This window comes from Pelodiscus sinensis, chromosome 11, assembly GCF_052426305.1.
Source record: "Pelodiscus sinensis isolate ZL-2025 chromosome 11, ASM5242630v1, whole genome shotgun sequence".
Lineage (NCBI taxonomy): Eukaryota > Metazoa > Chordata > Testudines > Trionychidae > Pelodiscus > Pelodiscus sinensis.
The window spans coordinates 52,935,869-52,954,650 of record NC_143062.1 but is presented as its reverse complement, the minus strand read 5'-3'; the positions used below and the strand labels follow the sequence as shown (position 1 = coordinate 52,954,650).

Sequence of the window (18,782 nt, the reverse complement as noted above, 5' to 3'; positions counted from 1 at the left end):
TTCCTCCTGTCTTGGGCCTTCCCGCCCCTCTGGCAGGAGTCACAGGACCGGCAGTACCGCTGCACGGCTGTAAAGATTCCCGGCCAATAGAAGTGCTGGAGCAGCCTCAGCCGGGTGCTCCGGATCCCCCGGTGGCCCCCAACGGGGACGTCGTGGGCCAAATACAGCAGCTTGAGGCGATACTTTCGGGGGACGACCAGCTGCCGCTGGACCCCCCATGCCCTCGCCTTCCTGGGGGGGAGCCACTCACGGAACAGGAGCCCACGCTCCCGCAGGAATCTCTCCTGGCCACCTCTCCCCCGGGGCCGAGCTGCACGGAGGCCAGCCTGGTCCCTCAGCCTCTGCAAGGAGGGGTCTGCCTGCACCTCAGCCTGGAATTCAGCCGCTGAGGCAGGGATCGGGACCTGTCCCCCACCTCTGCCTAGGTCCGGAGTCCCAGCCTGGCTGGACCCCGTGTCCACTGGGATGGGACCCTGAGGACGCTGCCAGGAGTCCTTCCCTGGACCCACGTTGTCAGCCCCCCGCTGGCTCTGGCTCCGGGTGGTGACTGGAGCCCGCTGGGATTCCTGGGGCCACTCCTCTAGGTCACTCCCCATCAGCACCTCGGTGGGCAAGTGCGGGTGCACCCCCACTTCCTTGAGACCTTCCTTCGCCCCCCATTTCAGATGCACCCGGGCTACAGGCACCTTAAACGGGGACCCGTCTATGCCCTTCAGGGCCAGCTGGGGGTGGGGTAGTATCCGCTCCGGGGCCACTATGTCGGATCGGGCCAGAGTCACCTCCGCCCCCGGGGCCCAGAACCCCACCTTCCTTTGTTTCTCCCCATGGGGGGTAGCTGGTCAGACAGATTGAGACACCCTTTGCATAGTGACTCATCCCCTGTCTTGCTCCGTGGTGCTACAGACAGTGGCCAGTGAGTTAGCAAGTTACCCCCCACTACATCACACCCTCCCTCTGTTCACCCTTCCTGGGCCCCTCCCCTGCCCATCCCCAGCTTCCCCGCGTGGCTATGGGAGCCGCACTGGACTGGAGTCCCAGGGGCGCGTGGGGCTGCGTGGCTCCCGGCGTGGCAGCTCCGGACTGACGCCGCAGGGCGGGATGTGGGGCAGCTGTGTTGGGCTTGTGAGAAGCACCCGAGCTCTCCCCTAGGCCCCACTGCCCCGCCCCGCCCCACCTCACGTCTGTGCCCCCAGCATGCCCCCACCTCCGCGCCCCCACCCCACCCCGCCCCCACCGCGCCTCCACCCCCACCTCCGCCCCCACCTCCACGCCCCCAACCTGCCCCACCTCCACGCCCCCACCGCGCCCCACCTTTGCCCCCACCTTTGCCCCCACCGTGCCCCCACCCTGCCCCACCCCACCTCCGCGCCCCACCGCGCCCCCACCCTGCCCCACCTCCACACCCGCACCACACCTCCTCATGCCCCCCAGCACACCCCCACCTCCACACTTCCTCCTCCACACCTCCCCATGCCCCCAGCACACACCCACCTCTACATCCCCACCCACCCCCACCACTACACCTTCCCATCTTCCCCATCACACCCCACCTCCACACCCCTGTGACGGACTGGACCGGGTCTGGGCACAGCTGAGGGCGTCCGTTCAGGGTGAATTGCTCAACTTTGGGGCTCCTTACAGCCCCCAGACTGGTGACCTCTCCAAACAGGCCACAAACCAGTCCCACAGAGCGCTCCAGCCACCTGCCTGAAGCCTCCCGAGCAAAACCCCTCCGACACCCCAGCAATATCCGTGCCCCAGATGGCCCCGGGCCTCATACACAGGTGGGGGGTCCTAGCACCCAATCCCACCTACCCCGAACAAGTTCTGTCCGGTTCCAAGAAACCAGCCACAGATCCCTGGTCAATTTACCCTCTGGACCTTACCCACAAATCACGCTGGGCCAATCCTTTAGCATCTAAAACTAAAGGTTTATTATCACAAGAAAGAAAAGCCTGAGAGTGAGGTTGTTAAAGGACAGTACGTTACATGCACCGAATCTCCCAGTGCTCGATGCAGGCTCTAGCAGAGATGTTACAGCTGCTGGCTCAAAAGTCCTTGGTGCACATCCTACGCCAGGATGGGTCCACAGGTCTTCCTGGCTCGTGATTCCCTGCGAGGCCGCATCTGGGGTCAGAAGTGGAGCTGAAGACCAAGATGGAGTTGGCCACATGGCATCTTTATGCCTCCTTCCTGGTCTCTTCTTGGCCGCAGCGGGTCACCAGGCCAGCGGCCTGTCCCTGTGTCCCCTGCTGGCAGCCCCCAGGTATCCGTCCCCACTCTTGAGGGGTGTCCTTGGCCCATAGAGGGCCATTGTTCCAGAGCTTCACTCATCAGCATGTCCATAGGCTTTGCCCATCGCTCAGCCACACCCAGAGAAACAGCTGGTGCCCACACGAAGTGCTCACAGATCACAGTAGCATGTACGGAATCAGAAGAAAGGAAGCTTCTATCTGCCCCCCCACATGGCCCCTGTACCGACCCTTGGGGCCAGCACCCCCCATGGGTGCAGCAGTGACCCAGCTGCTCCCCTCACAATCCAATAACGTGACACGCCCCCAGGCTCCCAGTGCTGTCGCTCCCCTTCCCCAGGCGGCGGGCGAGGCCTGTTGAACAGCAGCAGAGCCTGCGTCTCTCACTGCCCCCAGCCCCACACGGGCCGTGAGCGGCGCCGCCAGCGCCAGGGAGCAGCAGCCTGCCTGGGACGCCTCACCGGGGCGCACCTCTGGAACGCACACGGCATCCCTTCCAGGGAAAGGCGACACGCCGCGTTCGCTGAGACGGCTGTCGGGAAGCAGTTCGCATCTGCTGCATAAAGACACCCCCCCACACACATCCTGCGTGTGCATACACAGGCGCACGCCCACACGTCCTGCACACGCACACCCACACGTCCTGCACACGTACACATCCTGCACGCGCACACCCACACGTCCTGCACACGTACACGTCCTACACGCGCACACCCACACGTCCTGCACACGTACACGTCCTACACGCGCCCACCCACACGTCCTACACGCGCACGCCCACACGTCCTGCATACGTACACGTCCTGCACGCGCACGCCCACACGTCCTGCACACGTACACATCCTGCACGCGCACGCCCACATGTCCTGCACACGTACACGTCCTGCACGCGCACACCCGCACGTCCTGCACACGTACACGTCCTGCACGCGCACACCCACACGTCCTGCACACGTACACGTCCTACACGCGCACACCCACACGTCCTGCACACGTACACGTCCTACACGCGCCCACCCACACGTCCTACACGCGCACGCCCACACGTCCTGCATACGTACACGTCCTGCACGCGCACGCCCACACGTCCTGCACACGTACACATCCTGCACGCGCACGCCCACACGTCCTGCACACGTACACGTCCTGCACGCGCACACCCACACGTCCTGCACACGTACACGTCCTGCACGCGCACACCCACACGTCCTGCACACGTACACGTCCTACACGCGCACACCCACACGTCCTACACGCGCACGCCCACACGTCCTGCATACGTACACGTCCTGCACGCGCACGCCCACACGTCCTGCACACGTACACATCCTGCACGCGCACGCCCACACGTCCTGCACACGTACACGTCCTGCACGCGCACACCCACACGTCCTGCACACGTACACGTCCTGCACGCGCACACCCACACGTCCTACACGCGCACGCCCACACGTCCTGCACACGTACACGTCCTGCACGCGCACGCCCACACGTCCTGCACACGTACACGTCCTGCACGCGCACGCCCACACGTCCTGCACACGTACACGTCCTGCACGCGCACGCCCACACGTCCTGCACACGTACACGTCCTGCACGCGCACGCCCACAAGTCCTGCACACGTACACGTCCTGCACGCGCACGCCCACACGTCCTGCACACGTACACGTCCTGCACGCGCACACCCACACGTCCTGCACACGTACACGTCCTGCACGCGCACACCCACACGTCCTGCACACGTACACATCCTGCACGCGCACACCCACACGTCCTGCACGCGCACACCCACACGTCCTGCACACGTACACGTCCTGCACGCGCCCACCCACACGTCCTGCACACGTACACGTCCTGCACGCGCACACCCACACGTCCTGCACGCGCACACCCACACGTCCTGCACGCGCACACGTCCTACACGCGCCCACCCACACGTCCTGCACACGTACACGTCCTGCACGCGCACACCCACACGTCCTGCACACGTACACGTCCTACACGCGCCCACCCACACGTCCTGCACACGTACACGTCCTACACGCGCACACCCACATGTCCTGCACACGTACACGTCCTGCACGCGCACACCCACACGTCCTGCACACGTACACGTCCTACACGCGCCCACCCACACGTCCTGCACGCGCACGCCCACACGTCCTGCACACGTACACGTCCTACACGCGCCCGCCCACATGTCCTGCACACGTACACGTCCTGCACGCGCCCACCCACACGTCCTGCACACGTACACGTCCTGCACGCGCACGCCCACACGTCCTGCACACGTACACGTCCTGCATGTGCACGCCCACACGTCCTGCACGCGCACGCCCACACGTCCTGCACGCGCACGCCCACACGTCCTGCACGCGCACACCCACACGTCCTGCACACGCACACGTCCTGCACGCGCACACCCCCTGCACACGTACACGTCCTGCACGCGCCCACCCACACGTCCTGCACGCGCACGCCCACATGTCCTGCACACGTACACGTCCTGCATGCGCACGCCCACACGTCCTGCACACCTACACGTCCTGCACACGTACACGTCCTGCACGCGCACGCCCACACGTCCTGCACACGTACACGTCCTGCACGTGCCCGCCCACACGTCCTGCACACGTACACGTCCTGCACGCGCACGCCCACACGTCCTGCATACGTACACGTCCTGCACGCGCACGCCCACACATCCTGCACACGTACACGTCCTGCACGCGCACGCCCACACGTCCTGCACGCGCACGCCCACACGTCCTGCACGCGCACGCCCACACGTCCTGCATGCGCACACCCACACGTCCTGCACACGTACACGTCCTGCACGCGCACACCCACACGTCCTGCACACGTACACGTCCTACACGCGCCCACCCACACGTCCTGCACGCGCACACCCACACGTCCTGCACACGTACACATCCTGCACGCGCACACCCACACGTCCTGCACACGTACACGTCCTACACGCGCCCACCCACACGTCCTGCATGCGCACGCCCACACGTCCTGCACAAGTACACGTCCTGCATGCGCACGCCCACACGTCCTGCACACGTACACGTCCTGCACGTGTGCCCGCACACAGACGTCCTGCACGCACACACACACACGTCCTGCATGCGCACATGCAAACACAGAGGTCCTGCACGCGCGCCCGCACACACACACGTCGTGCACATGTACACGTCCTGCACACTCACGTGCACACACACGTCCTCCACACACACACACATGTCCTGCACATGCGCCCGCACACACAGACATCCTGCATGCACGTGTGCCCACACACAGAGGTCCTGCATGCACACATGCAAACACAGATGTCCTGTACACGCGCTAGCACACACACACGTCCTGCACGTGCATGCACACACGTCCTGCACGCGCACGCACACACGTCCTGCACACACGCACACACACACACACATGTCCTGCACACATGTCCTGCACATTCGCCCACACGCACAGACATCCTGCATGCACGTGCGCCCTCACACAGAGGTCCTGCATGCACATGCACATACACACACGTCCTGCACGCGCACACCCATACGTGTGCGCGCACATACATGTCCTGCACGTGCGCCTGCACACAGACATCCTGCATGCACATGTGCACACACACACGTCCTGCACGCTCATGCACACGTCCTGCAGATGGGGCACAGTTACCTGTCCGTGGTGGCTAGGCCAGGCTGACTGAGCGAAGAGTCGGGGTCCCTCTGAGGCTCCGCTGAGGCTTGCAGGACCGAACCCAGAGTCCCATGGCAAGAGCCCCCCTTCTTATCCACGTCCGTCCCGGTGGAGTCTGTGGGCTTTGCAGTGTCGTGCTGCCGTCCTCCGCCCTTGGGAGGTGCGAGTCTGCTCTCCAGAGTTCCCCTTTGCTGGGGAGTGTCAGGCTGCCCATCGGTGTCTCTCACTCTTGGGGGGTCTCTTCCTGTCTCCAGAGCTCTGTCAATGCTGCTGATTGCGTTCAGCCTCAGGCCAAGGGCTGTTCCCTGCTTATCTTCAAGGTTCCCACTTCTTGATCCCCTGGGCATCTGTCTGGCGGCCTGACTCCCACCCCTGCACTCGCACCGCTCACATGGGCAGAGCTGCAGATGCGATGAGTAGTCACTAGAAGACAGGACTTAGCTGGTGACACAGGCGAGGGGTGCAGTGCTAGCAGGGAGCACGGCCTAAGGAGCTGTGATCACTCAGCAGTGGGGAGTGAGTCTGGAACAGGGACACTCAGAGCAAGGAACAGGCTTTGTAGCACTTGACTAGTTGGAGAGGCTGAGAACAATCGGCACCTTCATTGTTGGGGTGGTTAAGTCACTAGGCTGTGGCTGGCCCTGTGCCAGCTGGTATCCCCATTCAGACCACCTGCATAAGAATGAAACTTGGGAATGAAGTGAAGTTCCAACCCTTCTCTGTGGCATTGGCCTGACTTGGAGAGCCCTTGGTCAGTGTCCAGGCAGGCGAGCGTCCCAGCCGGTTCACTCTTCCGCAGGGACCGGCCGGTCTGGCCCGGGGCGCAGATCGCATCCGGGGCCGGGCACACGTACACGAGCGCTGGGGCGCTGGCCGGTGTGGCGGCTCCAGTGATGGACTGGCCGGTGTAGCTGTGTGGGCAGAGCTGGCTCCAGGCTGCCTGCAGGGGCGATCCCGGCTGAGGATGATGGAGATGTGCTGCGTGGTGACTGGAAAGAATTGTCTGAGGCTAGGGCGGGGGAGGGGGGCAATCATTTTTGACCAGGGGCCACTTCAAACAAATTTTTGAAGCGGCCCTGGGCTACTCTGGAAGGGGCGGGGCCTAAGCCAGAAGGGGCGGGGCCAGGATGCTTCTGGGCTACCCCACCCACAGACCCTGATTGGCCTGGGGGGGAGCCCCTTTGTCCCCCCTTCCCACTAGGCACCCATGCCCCTGGCAGGGCAGGAAGAGGCTTTGCATGCTCGCCCCCCCGGGCGCTCCATGCTCCTGGCAGGCGGGGGTCGCTTCGCCCTGCCCTGCACAAGCGCACGGACTTGAAGTGCCGCGTGCTCCTTGCGGGGGGCCCCGGCCAATCAGGGCGTGGGGAGGGGAGCGCGTGACCCTGCGAGGAGCGTGCGGCGCGTCACGGCGCTGCCTGGTCCTGCCAGGGCCGGGGGAAGGGCTGTGCGCTCCCCCACCCCGGGATAGTGGATTGTCTGTAAGTAGGGTTGCCAGATGGTTTAACAAAAAATACCAACCCCCCTCCAGAAAAGGAAAAAATTCTGTTGCCCAGAAGAAGTGCCCAGGGCCGAAATACAGTCGCAGCCCCTATAATTTCTGGCCCGTTCTCTCCCCCGCCAGCCTCCCTTCCCGGACGCTGAGCCGGGAACCCCAGAAAATAGCGGACGTTTCACATCTGCGGTACTTGCTGCATTCTTGTACCGGGCTGCCGGGTTCAACACCGGACACCTGGCAGGGAGGGTCGGCTGTGCCCCAAGGCCTGTGAGAGGGGGGTGCAGATTGCGGATGATGTGCTGAAGGGGTTAAGTTGGGGGCTGGAGGTGGGGACAAGTGGAATTCTGTTGTTTTCTCTTTGGGGCTTGTCTTGACGTATTTCCTGTCTGGGTTCTCCTCTGGCTCTGGCGAGCTGCTCTCCACTTCTCCGCTGGGTATTTCAGTGTTATTAATGCTCCGTATAGATCCCGTAGGTGTCTGTCTGTCTGTCTGTGGGATCGGAGCAAATCAGGTTTATTTTAGGACTTGGCTGGATACGCTAGATTGGGAAATGTGTCTGGAATGGAAGCTGGAGGCATGAAGGTAAGTGTAGCTGTTGGTGAGTTTCCGGTATAGGGTGGTGGAAATTTGTCCATTATTTAATTGCACTGTGGTGTCCAGGAAGTGGATTTCTCGTGTGGCCTGGTCCAGGCTGAGGCTGATGGTGGGGGGAAGTTGTTGAAATCCTTGTGGAATTCTTCCAGGGTCTTTTTCCTGTGGGTCCATATGATGAAGATGCCATGTAGCGTAAGTAGAGTAAGGTGTTAGGGGACGGGAGCTGAGGAAACGTTCTCAAGGCACGAGAGAGAAATAGAAGCCACAGAACTTCTGAGCAAGTCATTAGACATGAAATCGTTGTGTCTTACGCCCAATACTAACCAATGCGGAAATCGACATTTTTGCTACAACCTGGCTGCTGGGCAAACCCAGTCCATGGGGCAGCGCTGAGCTGCAGGCTCCTAGTAAAATCCAGTAACGCCCCACCCCCGCGGGAGGGGATGCCAGTAACATCCTCACGTCTGCCTCGGTCACTGCAGGTTCGAATCCAGCACTAGAACAATCGGTGTGTAACTGCAGCGGGTTATGAAACGTGCTTCATTGTGGTTAGGCTCATGGAGATAACACGATCGCCCAGCCCTTCGACCGCCCCAAGGCGAGAGCCCTAGCGCACTGGATCTTGCGCAGCGCGCTTCCCTGGGTCTTAGTGATCTTGCCAAGAGCTTAAGAAAATAGCAAAAGTCGCCAGACAAGCTCTGGCCAATGTTTGGAATCCAGTTACCATCCAGTCGATGTCGATGTTCATGTTCGCCATAGTGGAGGACTCTTGGCATTTAGCCATGGAAGCAATAGGGCAGCGTGCCTCAGTTTCCCTTTTAACACAGCATATTGTTTTCTGGAATGTCCTTCCTCACGTGAGAAGTTCCAAGACTAGGGAGAGGCCCCAGCTGTGCAATATCAGAATCGCAGGCGGCAGGGGCGTTCCAAAGAGCGTGCGCGTTGGGCTCTGCACAGTCCTTGGTCTCAGCCGCACCAGCCATAGAGCACACCCACTGCACCTGGGCATTCCCGGGCCTGTTGCAGTCCCTCTGTGGCCCCAGGCCGGTGGAGTTCTGGCGAGTTTGCAGCTTCCCCTTGCAAAAGCGGGTGTTCTCCTTCCTCCCTGGCCGGTGGGCTCAGCCCTGGCGCCCACGAGGGCCATGGAGTCTTCCTCCCCCACTCCCTGGCGTGGGACTCTGGGCTGTATCCATGGCCCAGCAGGGCCTGGATATCCCGGGCAGAGAGCCCCAGTGCCAGCAGTTGGGCAGCAGGAGGCTGGGAGCGTAGGAGCCTGGTGGAGCCGGGGCCATGGCAACGCAGCAGCCAGGGGCGGAAATGGAGCCGGTGCCAGGCGGGGGCCAGCGGCAGGGACCTCCCTGGACTGGCGAAGCCCCGTGGTCAAGACTGGTCAGATCCCAGGGAGATCCAGCCTGTCACGTCCGCACAGACAGAGCTGATGCGTTTCCCGACTGCAGTGCCTCTGATTCCAGGGGAGCCGTTCTTCGGGCCTGCCAGTCAGTCCCCGGCGCGGCGCTGCAGGGTCCGGGCTGCGAGTGAGCCTGGCCGGGAACACGCCCCAGTCCGGCCAGCGCGCCCAAAGCCCCGTTTCTCGGCGGGGGCCCTGGGGAGGGACGCGCCAGATTCCACTTTGGGTGGGAGCGTGGCAGTTCTCCCGCCCACCCTCCGTGGAAAAGTCCCTGGCAGACCCGACCTCCCACGCCCAGGGGGGCCACGGCTTGGACTCAAGGACAGACGGGGCTGCTGGCCGGCGATCGTGCCGACCTCCCCCGTTCCTTGCGCCCAGCCCCGCAGAGCGACACGGACACCGGGCGGCTGCACAGGGCGAGCAGCTTCCCACTGCACAGCCCGTCCCTTGCACGGGCGCTCACAGCCGTCCCTTGCACGGGCGCTCACAGCCGTCCCTTGCACGGGCGCTCACAGCCGTCCCTTGCACGGGCGCACACAGCCGTCCCTTGCACGGGCGCTCACAGCCGTCCCTTGCACGGGCGCTCACAGCCGTCCCTTGCACGGGCGCTCACAGCCGTCCCTTGCACGGGCGCTCACAGCCGTCCCTTGCACGGGCGCTCACAGCCGTCACCAGAGCCGCCGTGGCTGCCGGCAACCGAGAGACGTGCACGGCCCCCTTGGCCGCCACCCTCCCACACCTGCCTTTCCCTCCCACCCACACCCGCAGCAACGGGGCAGGGGCAGCAGGGGGATGGGGGCAGAGGGGGGCAGGGGAAGGGGGCAACGGGAGCTGGGCAGCAATGGGGCAGGGGCAGCAGGGGGAGGGGGGCAGGACAGTGGAGGGGCAGGCAGAGGCTCCTCAGGCTGGCTTGTGAGATGGGCCCTGGCTGAAGTTGCCTGCGCCCAGGGCCCGGGGCAGAGCCTGCACGCGAGGGTCCAGCCTCCCAGTGTGTCCATGGAGACCCCCAGCGCTGGGACTCGGGGTGGCTGCCTGGGCCCGGCCCTGGCACAGCTCGTTCTGGGGGTGCCCTACAGGCCGCCACTAACGCCCCCCCTCCCTGCCCCCAGCTACAACGTGGACTCCAAGAGCGGCAACATCTCCAAGCACGTGAGTACGGACCTGCCCCTCGGCTTGGCCGGTCCCGGCTCTGCCCCTCCCCCACGGGCTGCCCCCCTGCGCCCTGCCCCTCCCCCACGCAGTGCGCCCTGCCCCTCCCCCACGGGCTGCCCCCCTGCGCCCTGCCCCTCCCCCACGCAGTGCGCCCTGCCCCTCCCCCACGGGCTGCCCCCCTGCGCCCTGCCCCTCCCCCACGCAGTGCGTCCTGCCCCTCCCCCACGGGCTGCCCCCCTGCGCCCTGCCCCTCCCCCATGGGCTGCCCCCCCTGCGCCCTGCCCCTCCCCCACGCAGGGCGCCCTCCCCCACGGGCTGCCCCCGCTGCGCTCTGCCCCTCCCCCACACGCTGCCCCCAGCTCTGCCCTTCCTGCCCTTGGCAGTGGTCCCCTGCTTCACTCTGCCCTCTGCTCTGATACCCCCCAGCTGCGCTCAGGCCTGTCTGTGTGGGGCCGGGCACCTCCGCCCCCTGCCCAGGAGAGGTGGGGACTGGGGGCCGGGAGTAGCGGCCGAGCCCCCCACTGCTCTCCAGCCGGAATGTGGCTGCGCTGAGAGTGGCTCTGGGGGCGAGGGGCCCCCATCACCGTGTGCGCCCAGGGGGGCTGTTCCAGTCACTCTGTGTCCCCCCAGCACGCGGCACAACTCCTGCCCCAGAGGCGGGGCTGCACCAGGCTGGGGGTGGGGTGTCTCGGCGGGGTAGGGTGAGGTGAGCGGGCTGGGAGCAGGAGAGGGGGGGTCAGGGCCCAGGAGCCCCCCCGAGGAGGCTGCCTGCGCCCACATCGGCCCCACGCTGGGAACCAGTGACCCTTCTACTCTACCGGCCGCCCGAGAGTCCCCTCTGGCTGCCGAGGGGGGTGCAGGTCGGGGACCCCCTGACTCCGTGTCTGCTCTGCTCTCTGCTGCCGGCCGCGGGCCACAGAAGGTAGGTGCCACCCGGGGCAGAAGGGCAAAGTGGAGCTGGGGGCTGGTTCTGGGCAGTGCCCCCCGGGGCCGGTTCTGGGCAGTGCCCCCCGGGGGCCGGTTCTGGGCAGTGCCCCCCGGGGGCCGGTTCTGGGCAGTGCCCCCCGGGGGCCGGTTCTGGGCAGTGCCCCCCGGGGGCCGGTTCTGGGCAGTGCCCCCCGGGGCCGGTTCTGGGCAGTGCCCCCCGGGGGCCGGTTCTGGGCAGTGCCCCCCAGGGGCCGGTTCTGGGCAGTGCCCCCGGGGGCCGGTTCTGGGCAGTGCCCCCCGGGGCCGGTTCTGGGCAGTGCCCCCCGGGGCCGGTTCTGGGCAGTGCCCCCCGGGGGCCGGTTCTGGGCAGTGCCCCCCGGGGGCCGGTTCTGGGCAGTGCCCCCGGGGGCCGGTTCTGGGCAGTGCCCCCGGGGGCCGGTTCTGGGCAGTGCCCCCGGGGCCGGTTCTGGGCAGTGCCCCCCGGGGGCCGGTTCTGGGCAGTGCCCCCCGGGGGCCGGTTCTGGGCAGTGCCCCCCAGGGGCCGGTTCTGGGCAGTGCCCCCGGGGGCCGGTTCTGGGCAGTGCCCCCGGGGGCCGGTTCTGGGCAGTGCCCCCCGGGGGCTGGTTCTGGGCAGTGCCCCCCGGGGCCGGTTCTGGGCAGTGCCCCCCAGGGGCCGGTTCTGGGCAGTGCCCCCGGGGGCCGGTTCTGGGCAGTGCCCCCCGGGGGCCGGTTCTGGGCCAGGCTGACTCCTCCAGGGCAGGGAAGCAGAACTGCGGAGAGGAGCTTCGGGGCGAGAGAACGGCCCTTCCCCCTCCTGGCTGGGCCAAGGCCATTGCTCCTGCCAGACCACAGAGGGCGGGGGTGGCTGCCAGCCATGCCCTTGCCTCCCAGTGGGGCACCCCACAGCATCTGCTCCTGGCTGCAGCACTGGCCTTACTCGGCAGCAAGCTCTGCCTGTGGGGGGTGGGCAAGAATCCAGCGCCACGGCCCGTCCAGCCCCGCGTCCCGCCAGCGCCGCGGCCCGTCCAGCCCCGCGTCCCGCCAGCGCCGCGGCCCGTCCAGCCCCGCGTCCCGCCAGCGCCGCGGCCCGTCCAGCCCCGCGTCCCGCCAGCGCCACGGCCCGTCCAGCCCCGCGTCCCGCCAGCGCCGCGGCCCGTCCAGCCCCGCGTCCCGCCAGCGCCGCGGCCCGTCCAGCCCCGCGTCCCGCCAGCGCCGCGGCCCGTCCAGCCCCGCGTCCTGCCAGTGCCAGGCCAGGCCCAGAGGGAGGAGCAGAGCAAGCAGCCAGCGATCCCTGCCCACTTCTTGCAGCTGGTGGCACAGACTCGAGTCGCAGTCTGTCCTGCCCAACAGGCATTGTTGGCCCTTTCCCCTACAAGCTGCGCTAGCTCACGGTGTTTCTGCCCTCTACCCCGTCCCCTGGCGGGGAGGGCCACAGGCTGCCTGCGCAGCGCTGCCTTTGGGGCGTCCCAGATAAATTCCCCCCAGTGGCGGGGCATGGAGCTTCTTTGGTCTCAGCAAGATGTGGGGTGGTGGACGGAGGGGAGCTGTGCGGGGGAATGGGGTGGATTCGTGGAAACCCCAAACATGCTCTCAACCCATCTCCACTGCTCCGCCCGGTGCCACAGCTAGGGGGTCTGAGAGTGAACAGGGGCAGGGCCTTGGCTGGAAGGGGCGGGGCCAGGCCATCGGGGGGGGGGGACAATGAGCAGGGGCGGGGCCTTGGCTGGAAGGGGCGGGGCCAGGCCATTCGGGGGGGGGGGGAGAGGCAGTGAGCAGGCGCAGGGCCTTGGCTGGAAGGGGCGGGGCAGTGAGCAGGGGCAGGGCCTTGGCTGGAAGGGGCGGGGGGGCAGTGAGCAGGGGCGGGGCCTTGGCTGGAAGGGGCGGGCCCAGGCCATCGAGGGGGCAGTGAGCAGGGGCGGAGCCTTGGCTGGAAGAGCGGGGGGGGGGCAGTGAGCAGGGGCGGGGCCTTGGCTGGAAGGGACGGGGGGGCAGTGAGCAGGGGCGGGGCCTTGGCTGGAAGGGGCGGGGGGGCAGTGAGCAGGGGCGGGGCCTTGGCTGGAAGGGGCGGGGGGGCAGTGAGCAGGGGTAGGGCCTTGGCTGGAAGGGGCGGGGGGGCAGTGAGCAGGGGCGGGGCCTTGGCTGGAAGGGGCGGGCCCAGGCCATCGAGGGGGAGGCAGTGAGCAGGGGCGGGGCCTTGGCTGGAAGGGGCGGGGGGGCAGTGAGCAGGGGTAGGGCTTTGGCTGGAAGGGGCGGGGGGGCAGTGAGCAGGGGCGGGGCCTTGGCTGGAAGGGGCGGGCCCAGGCCATCGAGGGGGGGGCCAGTGAGCAGGGGTGGGGCTTTGGCTGGAAGGGGCGGGGGGGCAGTGAGCAGGGGCGGGGCTTTGGCTGGAAGGGGCGGGGGGGCAGTGAGCAGGGGCGGGGCCTTGGCTGGAAGGGGCGGGCCCAGGCCATCGAGGCGGGGGCAGTGAGCAGGGGCGGGGCTTTGGCTGGAAGGGGCGGGGGGGCAGTGAGCAGGGGCGGGGCTTTGGCTGGAAGGGGCGGGGGGGCAGTGAGCAGGGGCGGGGCTTTGGCTGGAAGGGGGGGGGGGCAGTGAGCAGGGGCGGGAGCTTGGCTGGAAGGGGCGGGCCCAGGCCATCGAAGCGGGGGCAGTGAGCAGGGGTGGGGCTTTGGCTGGAAGGGGCGGGGGGGCAGTGAGCAGGGGCGGGGCTTTGGCTGGAAGGGGCGGGGGGGGCAGTGAGCAGGGGCGGGGCCTTGGCTGGAAGGGGCGGGCCCAGGCCATCGAGGGGGGCAGTGAGCAGGGGTGGGGCTTTGGCTGGAAGGGGCGGGGGGGCAGTGAGCAGGGGCGGGGCCTTGGCTGGAAGGGGCGGGCCCAGGCCATCGGGGGGGGGGGGGGGGAGGCAGTGTGCAGGGGCGGGGCTTTGGCTGAAGGGGCGGGGCCAGCCCACGTGAGGGGAGGCGGGCGTTGGACACGGGGGAGCGTTACTCTCATGTGCACCTGCTGCCCTGGCTGGAGGCTGCTCCGTGGCTCTTCCCGGGCGGCTTGAGTCACTCGGCGTCATCCGCAAACATCAGCGCCCGGGGCAGGGGTGGGGCTCTGAGCAGCCAGGCCTGGGGGCGTCGCTCCGTGGGCTCTAACCACGAGCTCGTTGGCAGGACTTCCTGGGCCAGGCGTTCGTCGCACTGGGGGAAGTGATCGGATCCCAGCGGAGCCGCTTGGAGCGACCCCTCACGTGAGCCTCTGTCCCCTGCTCCAATAGCCCCAGCCCCCCCAGTCCTGCCCCTGTGCTGCCCCCCAGACAGCCAAACCCTGCCCCTGCAGCCCCACGCCTGCCAGCTGCTACCCCCCACATGCCACACCGGCCAGTGTCCTCGCCTCACCCTGCAGCACCCCCTGCTGGGCGCTCCCCCCACAGCCAGCCCCTGCCTCCTCCTAGCGCCCCCTGCTGGGCGCTCCCCCCACAGCCAGCCCCTGCCTCCTCCTAGCGCCCCCTGCTGGGCGCTCCCCCCACAGCCAGCCCCTGCCTCCTCCTAGCGCCCCCTGCTGGGCGCTCCCCCCACAGCCAGCCCCTGCCTCCTCCTAGCGCCCCCTGCTGGGCGCTCCCCCCAGAGCCAGCCCCTGCCTCTTCCTAGCGCCCCCTGCTGGGCGCTCCCCCCACAGCCAGCCCCTGCCTCCTCCTAGCGCCCCCTGCTGGGCGCTCCCCCCACAGCCAGCCCCTGCCTCTTCCTAGCGCCCCCTGCTGGGCGCTCCCCCCACAGCCAGCCCCTGCCTCCTCCTAGCGCCCCCTGCTGGGCGCTCCCCCCACAGCCAGCCCCTGCCTCCTCCTAGCGCCCCCTGCTGGGCGCTCCCCCCACAGCCAGCCCCTGCCTCCTCCTAGCGCCCCCTGCTGGGCGCTCCCCCCACAGCCAGCCCCTGCCTCTTCCTAGCGCCCCCTGCTGGGCGCTCCCCCCAGAGCCAGCCCCTGCCTCCTCCTAGCGCCCCCTGCTGGGCGCTCCCCCCAGAGCCAGCCCCTGCCTCCTCCTAGCGCCCCCTGCTGGGCGCTCCCCCCAGAGCCAGCCCCTGCCTCCTCCTAGCGCCCCCTGCTGGGCGCTCCCCCCAGAGCCAGCCCCTGCCTCCTCCTAGCGCCCCCTGCTGGGCGCTCCCCCCAGAGCCAGCCCCTGCCTCCTCCTAGCGCCCCCTGCTGGGCGCTCCCCCCAGAGCCAGCCCCTGCCTCCTCCTAGCGCCCCCTGCTGGGCGCTCCCCCCACAGCCAGCCCCTGCCTCCTCCTAGCGCCCCCTGCTGGGCGCTCCCCCCAGAGCCAGCCCCTGCCTCCTCCTAGCGCCCCCTGCTGGGCGCTCCCCCCACAGCCAGCCCCTGCCTCTTCCTAGCGCCCCCTGCTGGGCGCTCCCCCCAGAGCCAGCCCCTGCCTCCTCCTAGCGCCCCCTGCTGGGCGCTCCCCCCAGAGCCAGCCCCTGCCTCCTCCTAGCGCCCCCTGCTGGGCGCTCCCCCCAGAGCCAGCCCCTGCCTCCTCCTAGCGCCCCCTGCTGGGCGCTCCCCCCACAGCCAGCCCCTGCCTCCTCCTAGCGCCCCCTGCTGGGCGCTCCCCCCACAGCCAGCCCCTGCCTCCTCCTAGCGCCCCCTGCTGGGCGCTCCCCCCACAGCCAGCCCCTGCCTCCTCCTAGCGCCCCCTGCTGGGCGCTCCCCCCACAGCCAGCCCCTGCCTCCTCCTAGCGTCCCCTGCTGGGCGCTCCCCCCACAGCCAGCCCCTGCCTCCTCCTAGCGCCCCCTGCTGGGCGCTCCCCCCACAGCCAGCCCCTGCCTCCTCCTAGCGCCCCCTGCTGGGCGCTCCCCCCACAGCCAGCCCCTGCCTCCTCCTAGCGCCCCCTGCTGGGCGCTCCCCCCACAGCCAGCCCCTGCCTCCTCCTAGCGCCCCCTGCTGGGCGCTCCCCCCACAGCCAGCCCCTGCCTCCTCCTAGCGCCCCCTGCTGGGCGCTCCCCCCACAGCCAGCCCCTGCCTCCTCCTAGCGCCCCCTGCTGGGCGCTCCCCCCAGAGCCAGCCCCTGCCTCCTCCTAGCGCCCCCTGCTGGGCGCTCCCCCCACAGCCAGCCCCTGCCTCCTCCTAGCGCCCCCTGCTGGGCGCTCCCCCCACAGCCAGCCCCTGCCTCCTCCTAGCGCCCCCTGCTGGGCGCTCCCCCCACAGCCAGCCCCTGCCTCCTCCTAGCGCCCCCTGCTGGGCGCTCCCCCCAGAGCCAGCCCCTGCCTCCTCCTAGCGCCCCCTGCTGGGCGCTCCCCCCACAGCCAGCCCCTGCCTCCTCCTAGCGCCCCCTGCTGGGCGCTCCCCCCAGAGCCAGCCCCTGCCTCTTCCTAGCGCCCCCTGCTGGGCGCTCCCCCCACAGCCAGCCCCTGCCTCCTCCTAGCGCCCCCTGCTGGGCGCTCCCCCCACAGCCAGCCCCTGCCTCCTCCTAGCGCCCCCTGCTGGGCGCTCCCCCCACAGCCAGCCCCTGCCTCCTCCTAGCGCCCCCTGCTGGGCGCTCCCCCCACAGCCAGCCCCTGCCTCCTCCTAGCGCCCCCTGCTGGGCGCTCCCCCCAGAGCCAGCCCCTGCCTCCTCCTAGCGCCCCCTGCTGGGCGCTCCCCCCACAGCCAGCCCCTGCCTCCTCCTAGCGCCCCCTGCTGGGCGCTCCCCCCACAGCCAGCCCCTGCCTCCTCCTAGCGCCCCCTGCTGGGCGCTCCCCCCAGAGCCAGCCCCTGCCTCCTCCTAGCGCCCCCTGCTGGGCGCTCCCCCCACAGCCAGCCCCTGCCTCCTCCTAGCGCCCCCTGCTGGGCGCTCCCCCCACAGCCAGCCCCTGCCTCCTCCTAGCGCCCCCTGCTGGGCGCTCCCCCCAGAGCCAGCCCCTGCCTCTTCCTAGCGCCCCCTGCTGGGCGCTCCCCCCAGAGCCAGTCCCTGCCTCCTCCTAGCGCCCCCTGCTGGGCGCTCCCCCCACAGCCAGCCCCTGCCTCTTCCTAGCGCCCCCTGCTGGGCGCTCCCCCCACAGGCAGCCCCTGCCTCCTCCTAGCGCCCCCTGCTGGGCGCTCCCCCCACAGCCAGCCCCTGCCTCCTCCTAGCGCCCCCTGCTGGGCGCTCCCCCCACAGCCAGCCCCTGCCTCTTCCTAGCGCCCCCTGCTGGGCGCTCCCCCCAGAGCCAGTCCCTGCCTCCTCCTAGCGCCCCCTGCTGGGCGCTCCCCCCACAGCCAGCCCCTGCCTCTTCCTAGCGCCCCCTGCTGGGCGCTCCCCCCACAGCCAGCCCCTGCCTCCTCCTAGCGCCCCCTGCTGGGCGCTCCCCCCACAGCCAGCCCCTGCCTCCTCCTAGCGCCCCCTGCTGGGCGCTCCCCCCACAGCCAGCCCCTGCCTCCTCCTAGCGCCCCCTGCTGGGCGCTCCCCCCACAGCCAGCCCCTGCCTCCTCCTAGCGCCCCCTGCTGGGCGCTCCCCCCACAGCCAGCCCCTGCCTCCTCCTAGCGCCCCCTGCTGGGCGCTCCCCCCAGAGCCAGCCCCTGCCTCCTCCTAGCGCCCCCTGCTGGGCGCTCCCCCCACAGCCAGCCCCTGCCTCCTCCTAGCGCCCCCTGCTGGGCGCTCCCCCCACAGCCAGCCCCTGCCTCCTCCTAGCGCCCCCTGCTGGGCGCTCCCCCCACAGCCAGCCCCTGCCTCTTCCTAGCGCCCCCTGCTGGGAGTGTGCTCTGGTTTGGACAGTGGTGTTGGCCCCCTAGGGGGCTGCAGTGCTGACTTTGGCCCCATCGCCCCCTTACCTAGTCCCCAATGAGGCAGACAGGTTCTGGGGGCCGAGCAGTCGCAGCCCACCCTGCCCGTGCCAACGAGGATGTTTCTCGTTTCAGGGGGGTCCCAGGGAAGAAGTGTGGGACCATCCTGCTGTCAGTGGAGGAGCTCAGCAACTGCCGGGTGAGGGGGCGCGTCTTGGGGTGCCCCTCGGGGCGGGGCGGGCTGGCTGCTGGCCCCTGCGGCGCTGGGGGGAAGTGGGGCTCCGATGTGTACGGGCTGGGGCCTCAGCACTGGGGGGCTCTCCCCATGTCAGTGGGGTGGGGGCCCAGGCCAACAGGCTCTGAGCACGTCCTGTGCCACAACAGGCCGGCTCCCTGCCAGGGGGCCTTTCAGCCCCAGCCACCTTCTCTGCCAGTCCCCACCCCCCATCAGCAGTGCGCCTGAGCTCCAGGGGCTGCCTGAGGGAACCCCCACCCCACCCCATCCCAGGGGCCTTCCCTGGGCAGCCCCTCCTAG

General features: G+C 68.7%; 1 protein-coding gene across 4 annotated transcripts in view; it reads left to right on the top strand.

Annotated features, from left to right (window-relative positions):
* Positions 1–18,782, top strand: part of CPNE9 (copine family member 9) — an 80,488-nt gene that overhangs the window by 15,413 nt on the left and 46,293 nt on the right. For 2 of the 4 annotated variants that reach the window (XM_089781340.1, XM_089781341.1), the window contains 3 exons: positions 10,568–10,607; positions 14,690–14,766; positions 18,383–18,446. In XM_089781340.1, coding sequence (XP_089637466.1) covers positions 10,568–10,607; positions 14,690–14,766; positions 18,383–18,446 — 181 coding nt within the window. Of the gene's footprint in view, positions 1–5,204; positions 8,039–10,567; positions 10,608–14,689; positions 14,767–18,382; positions 18,447–18,782 lie in introns of those variants that run through there. The other 2 variants (XM_089781343.1, XM_089781342.1) reach the window with 2 other exon arrangements.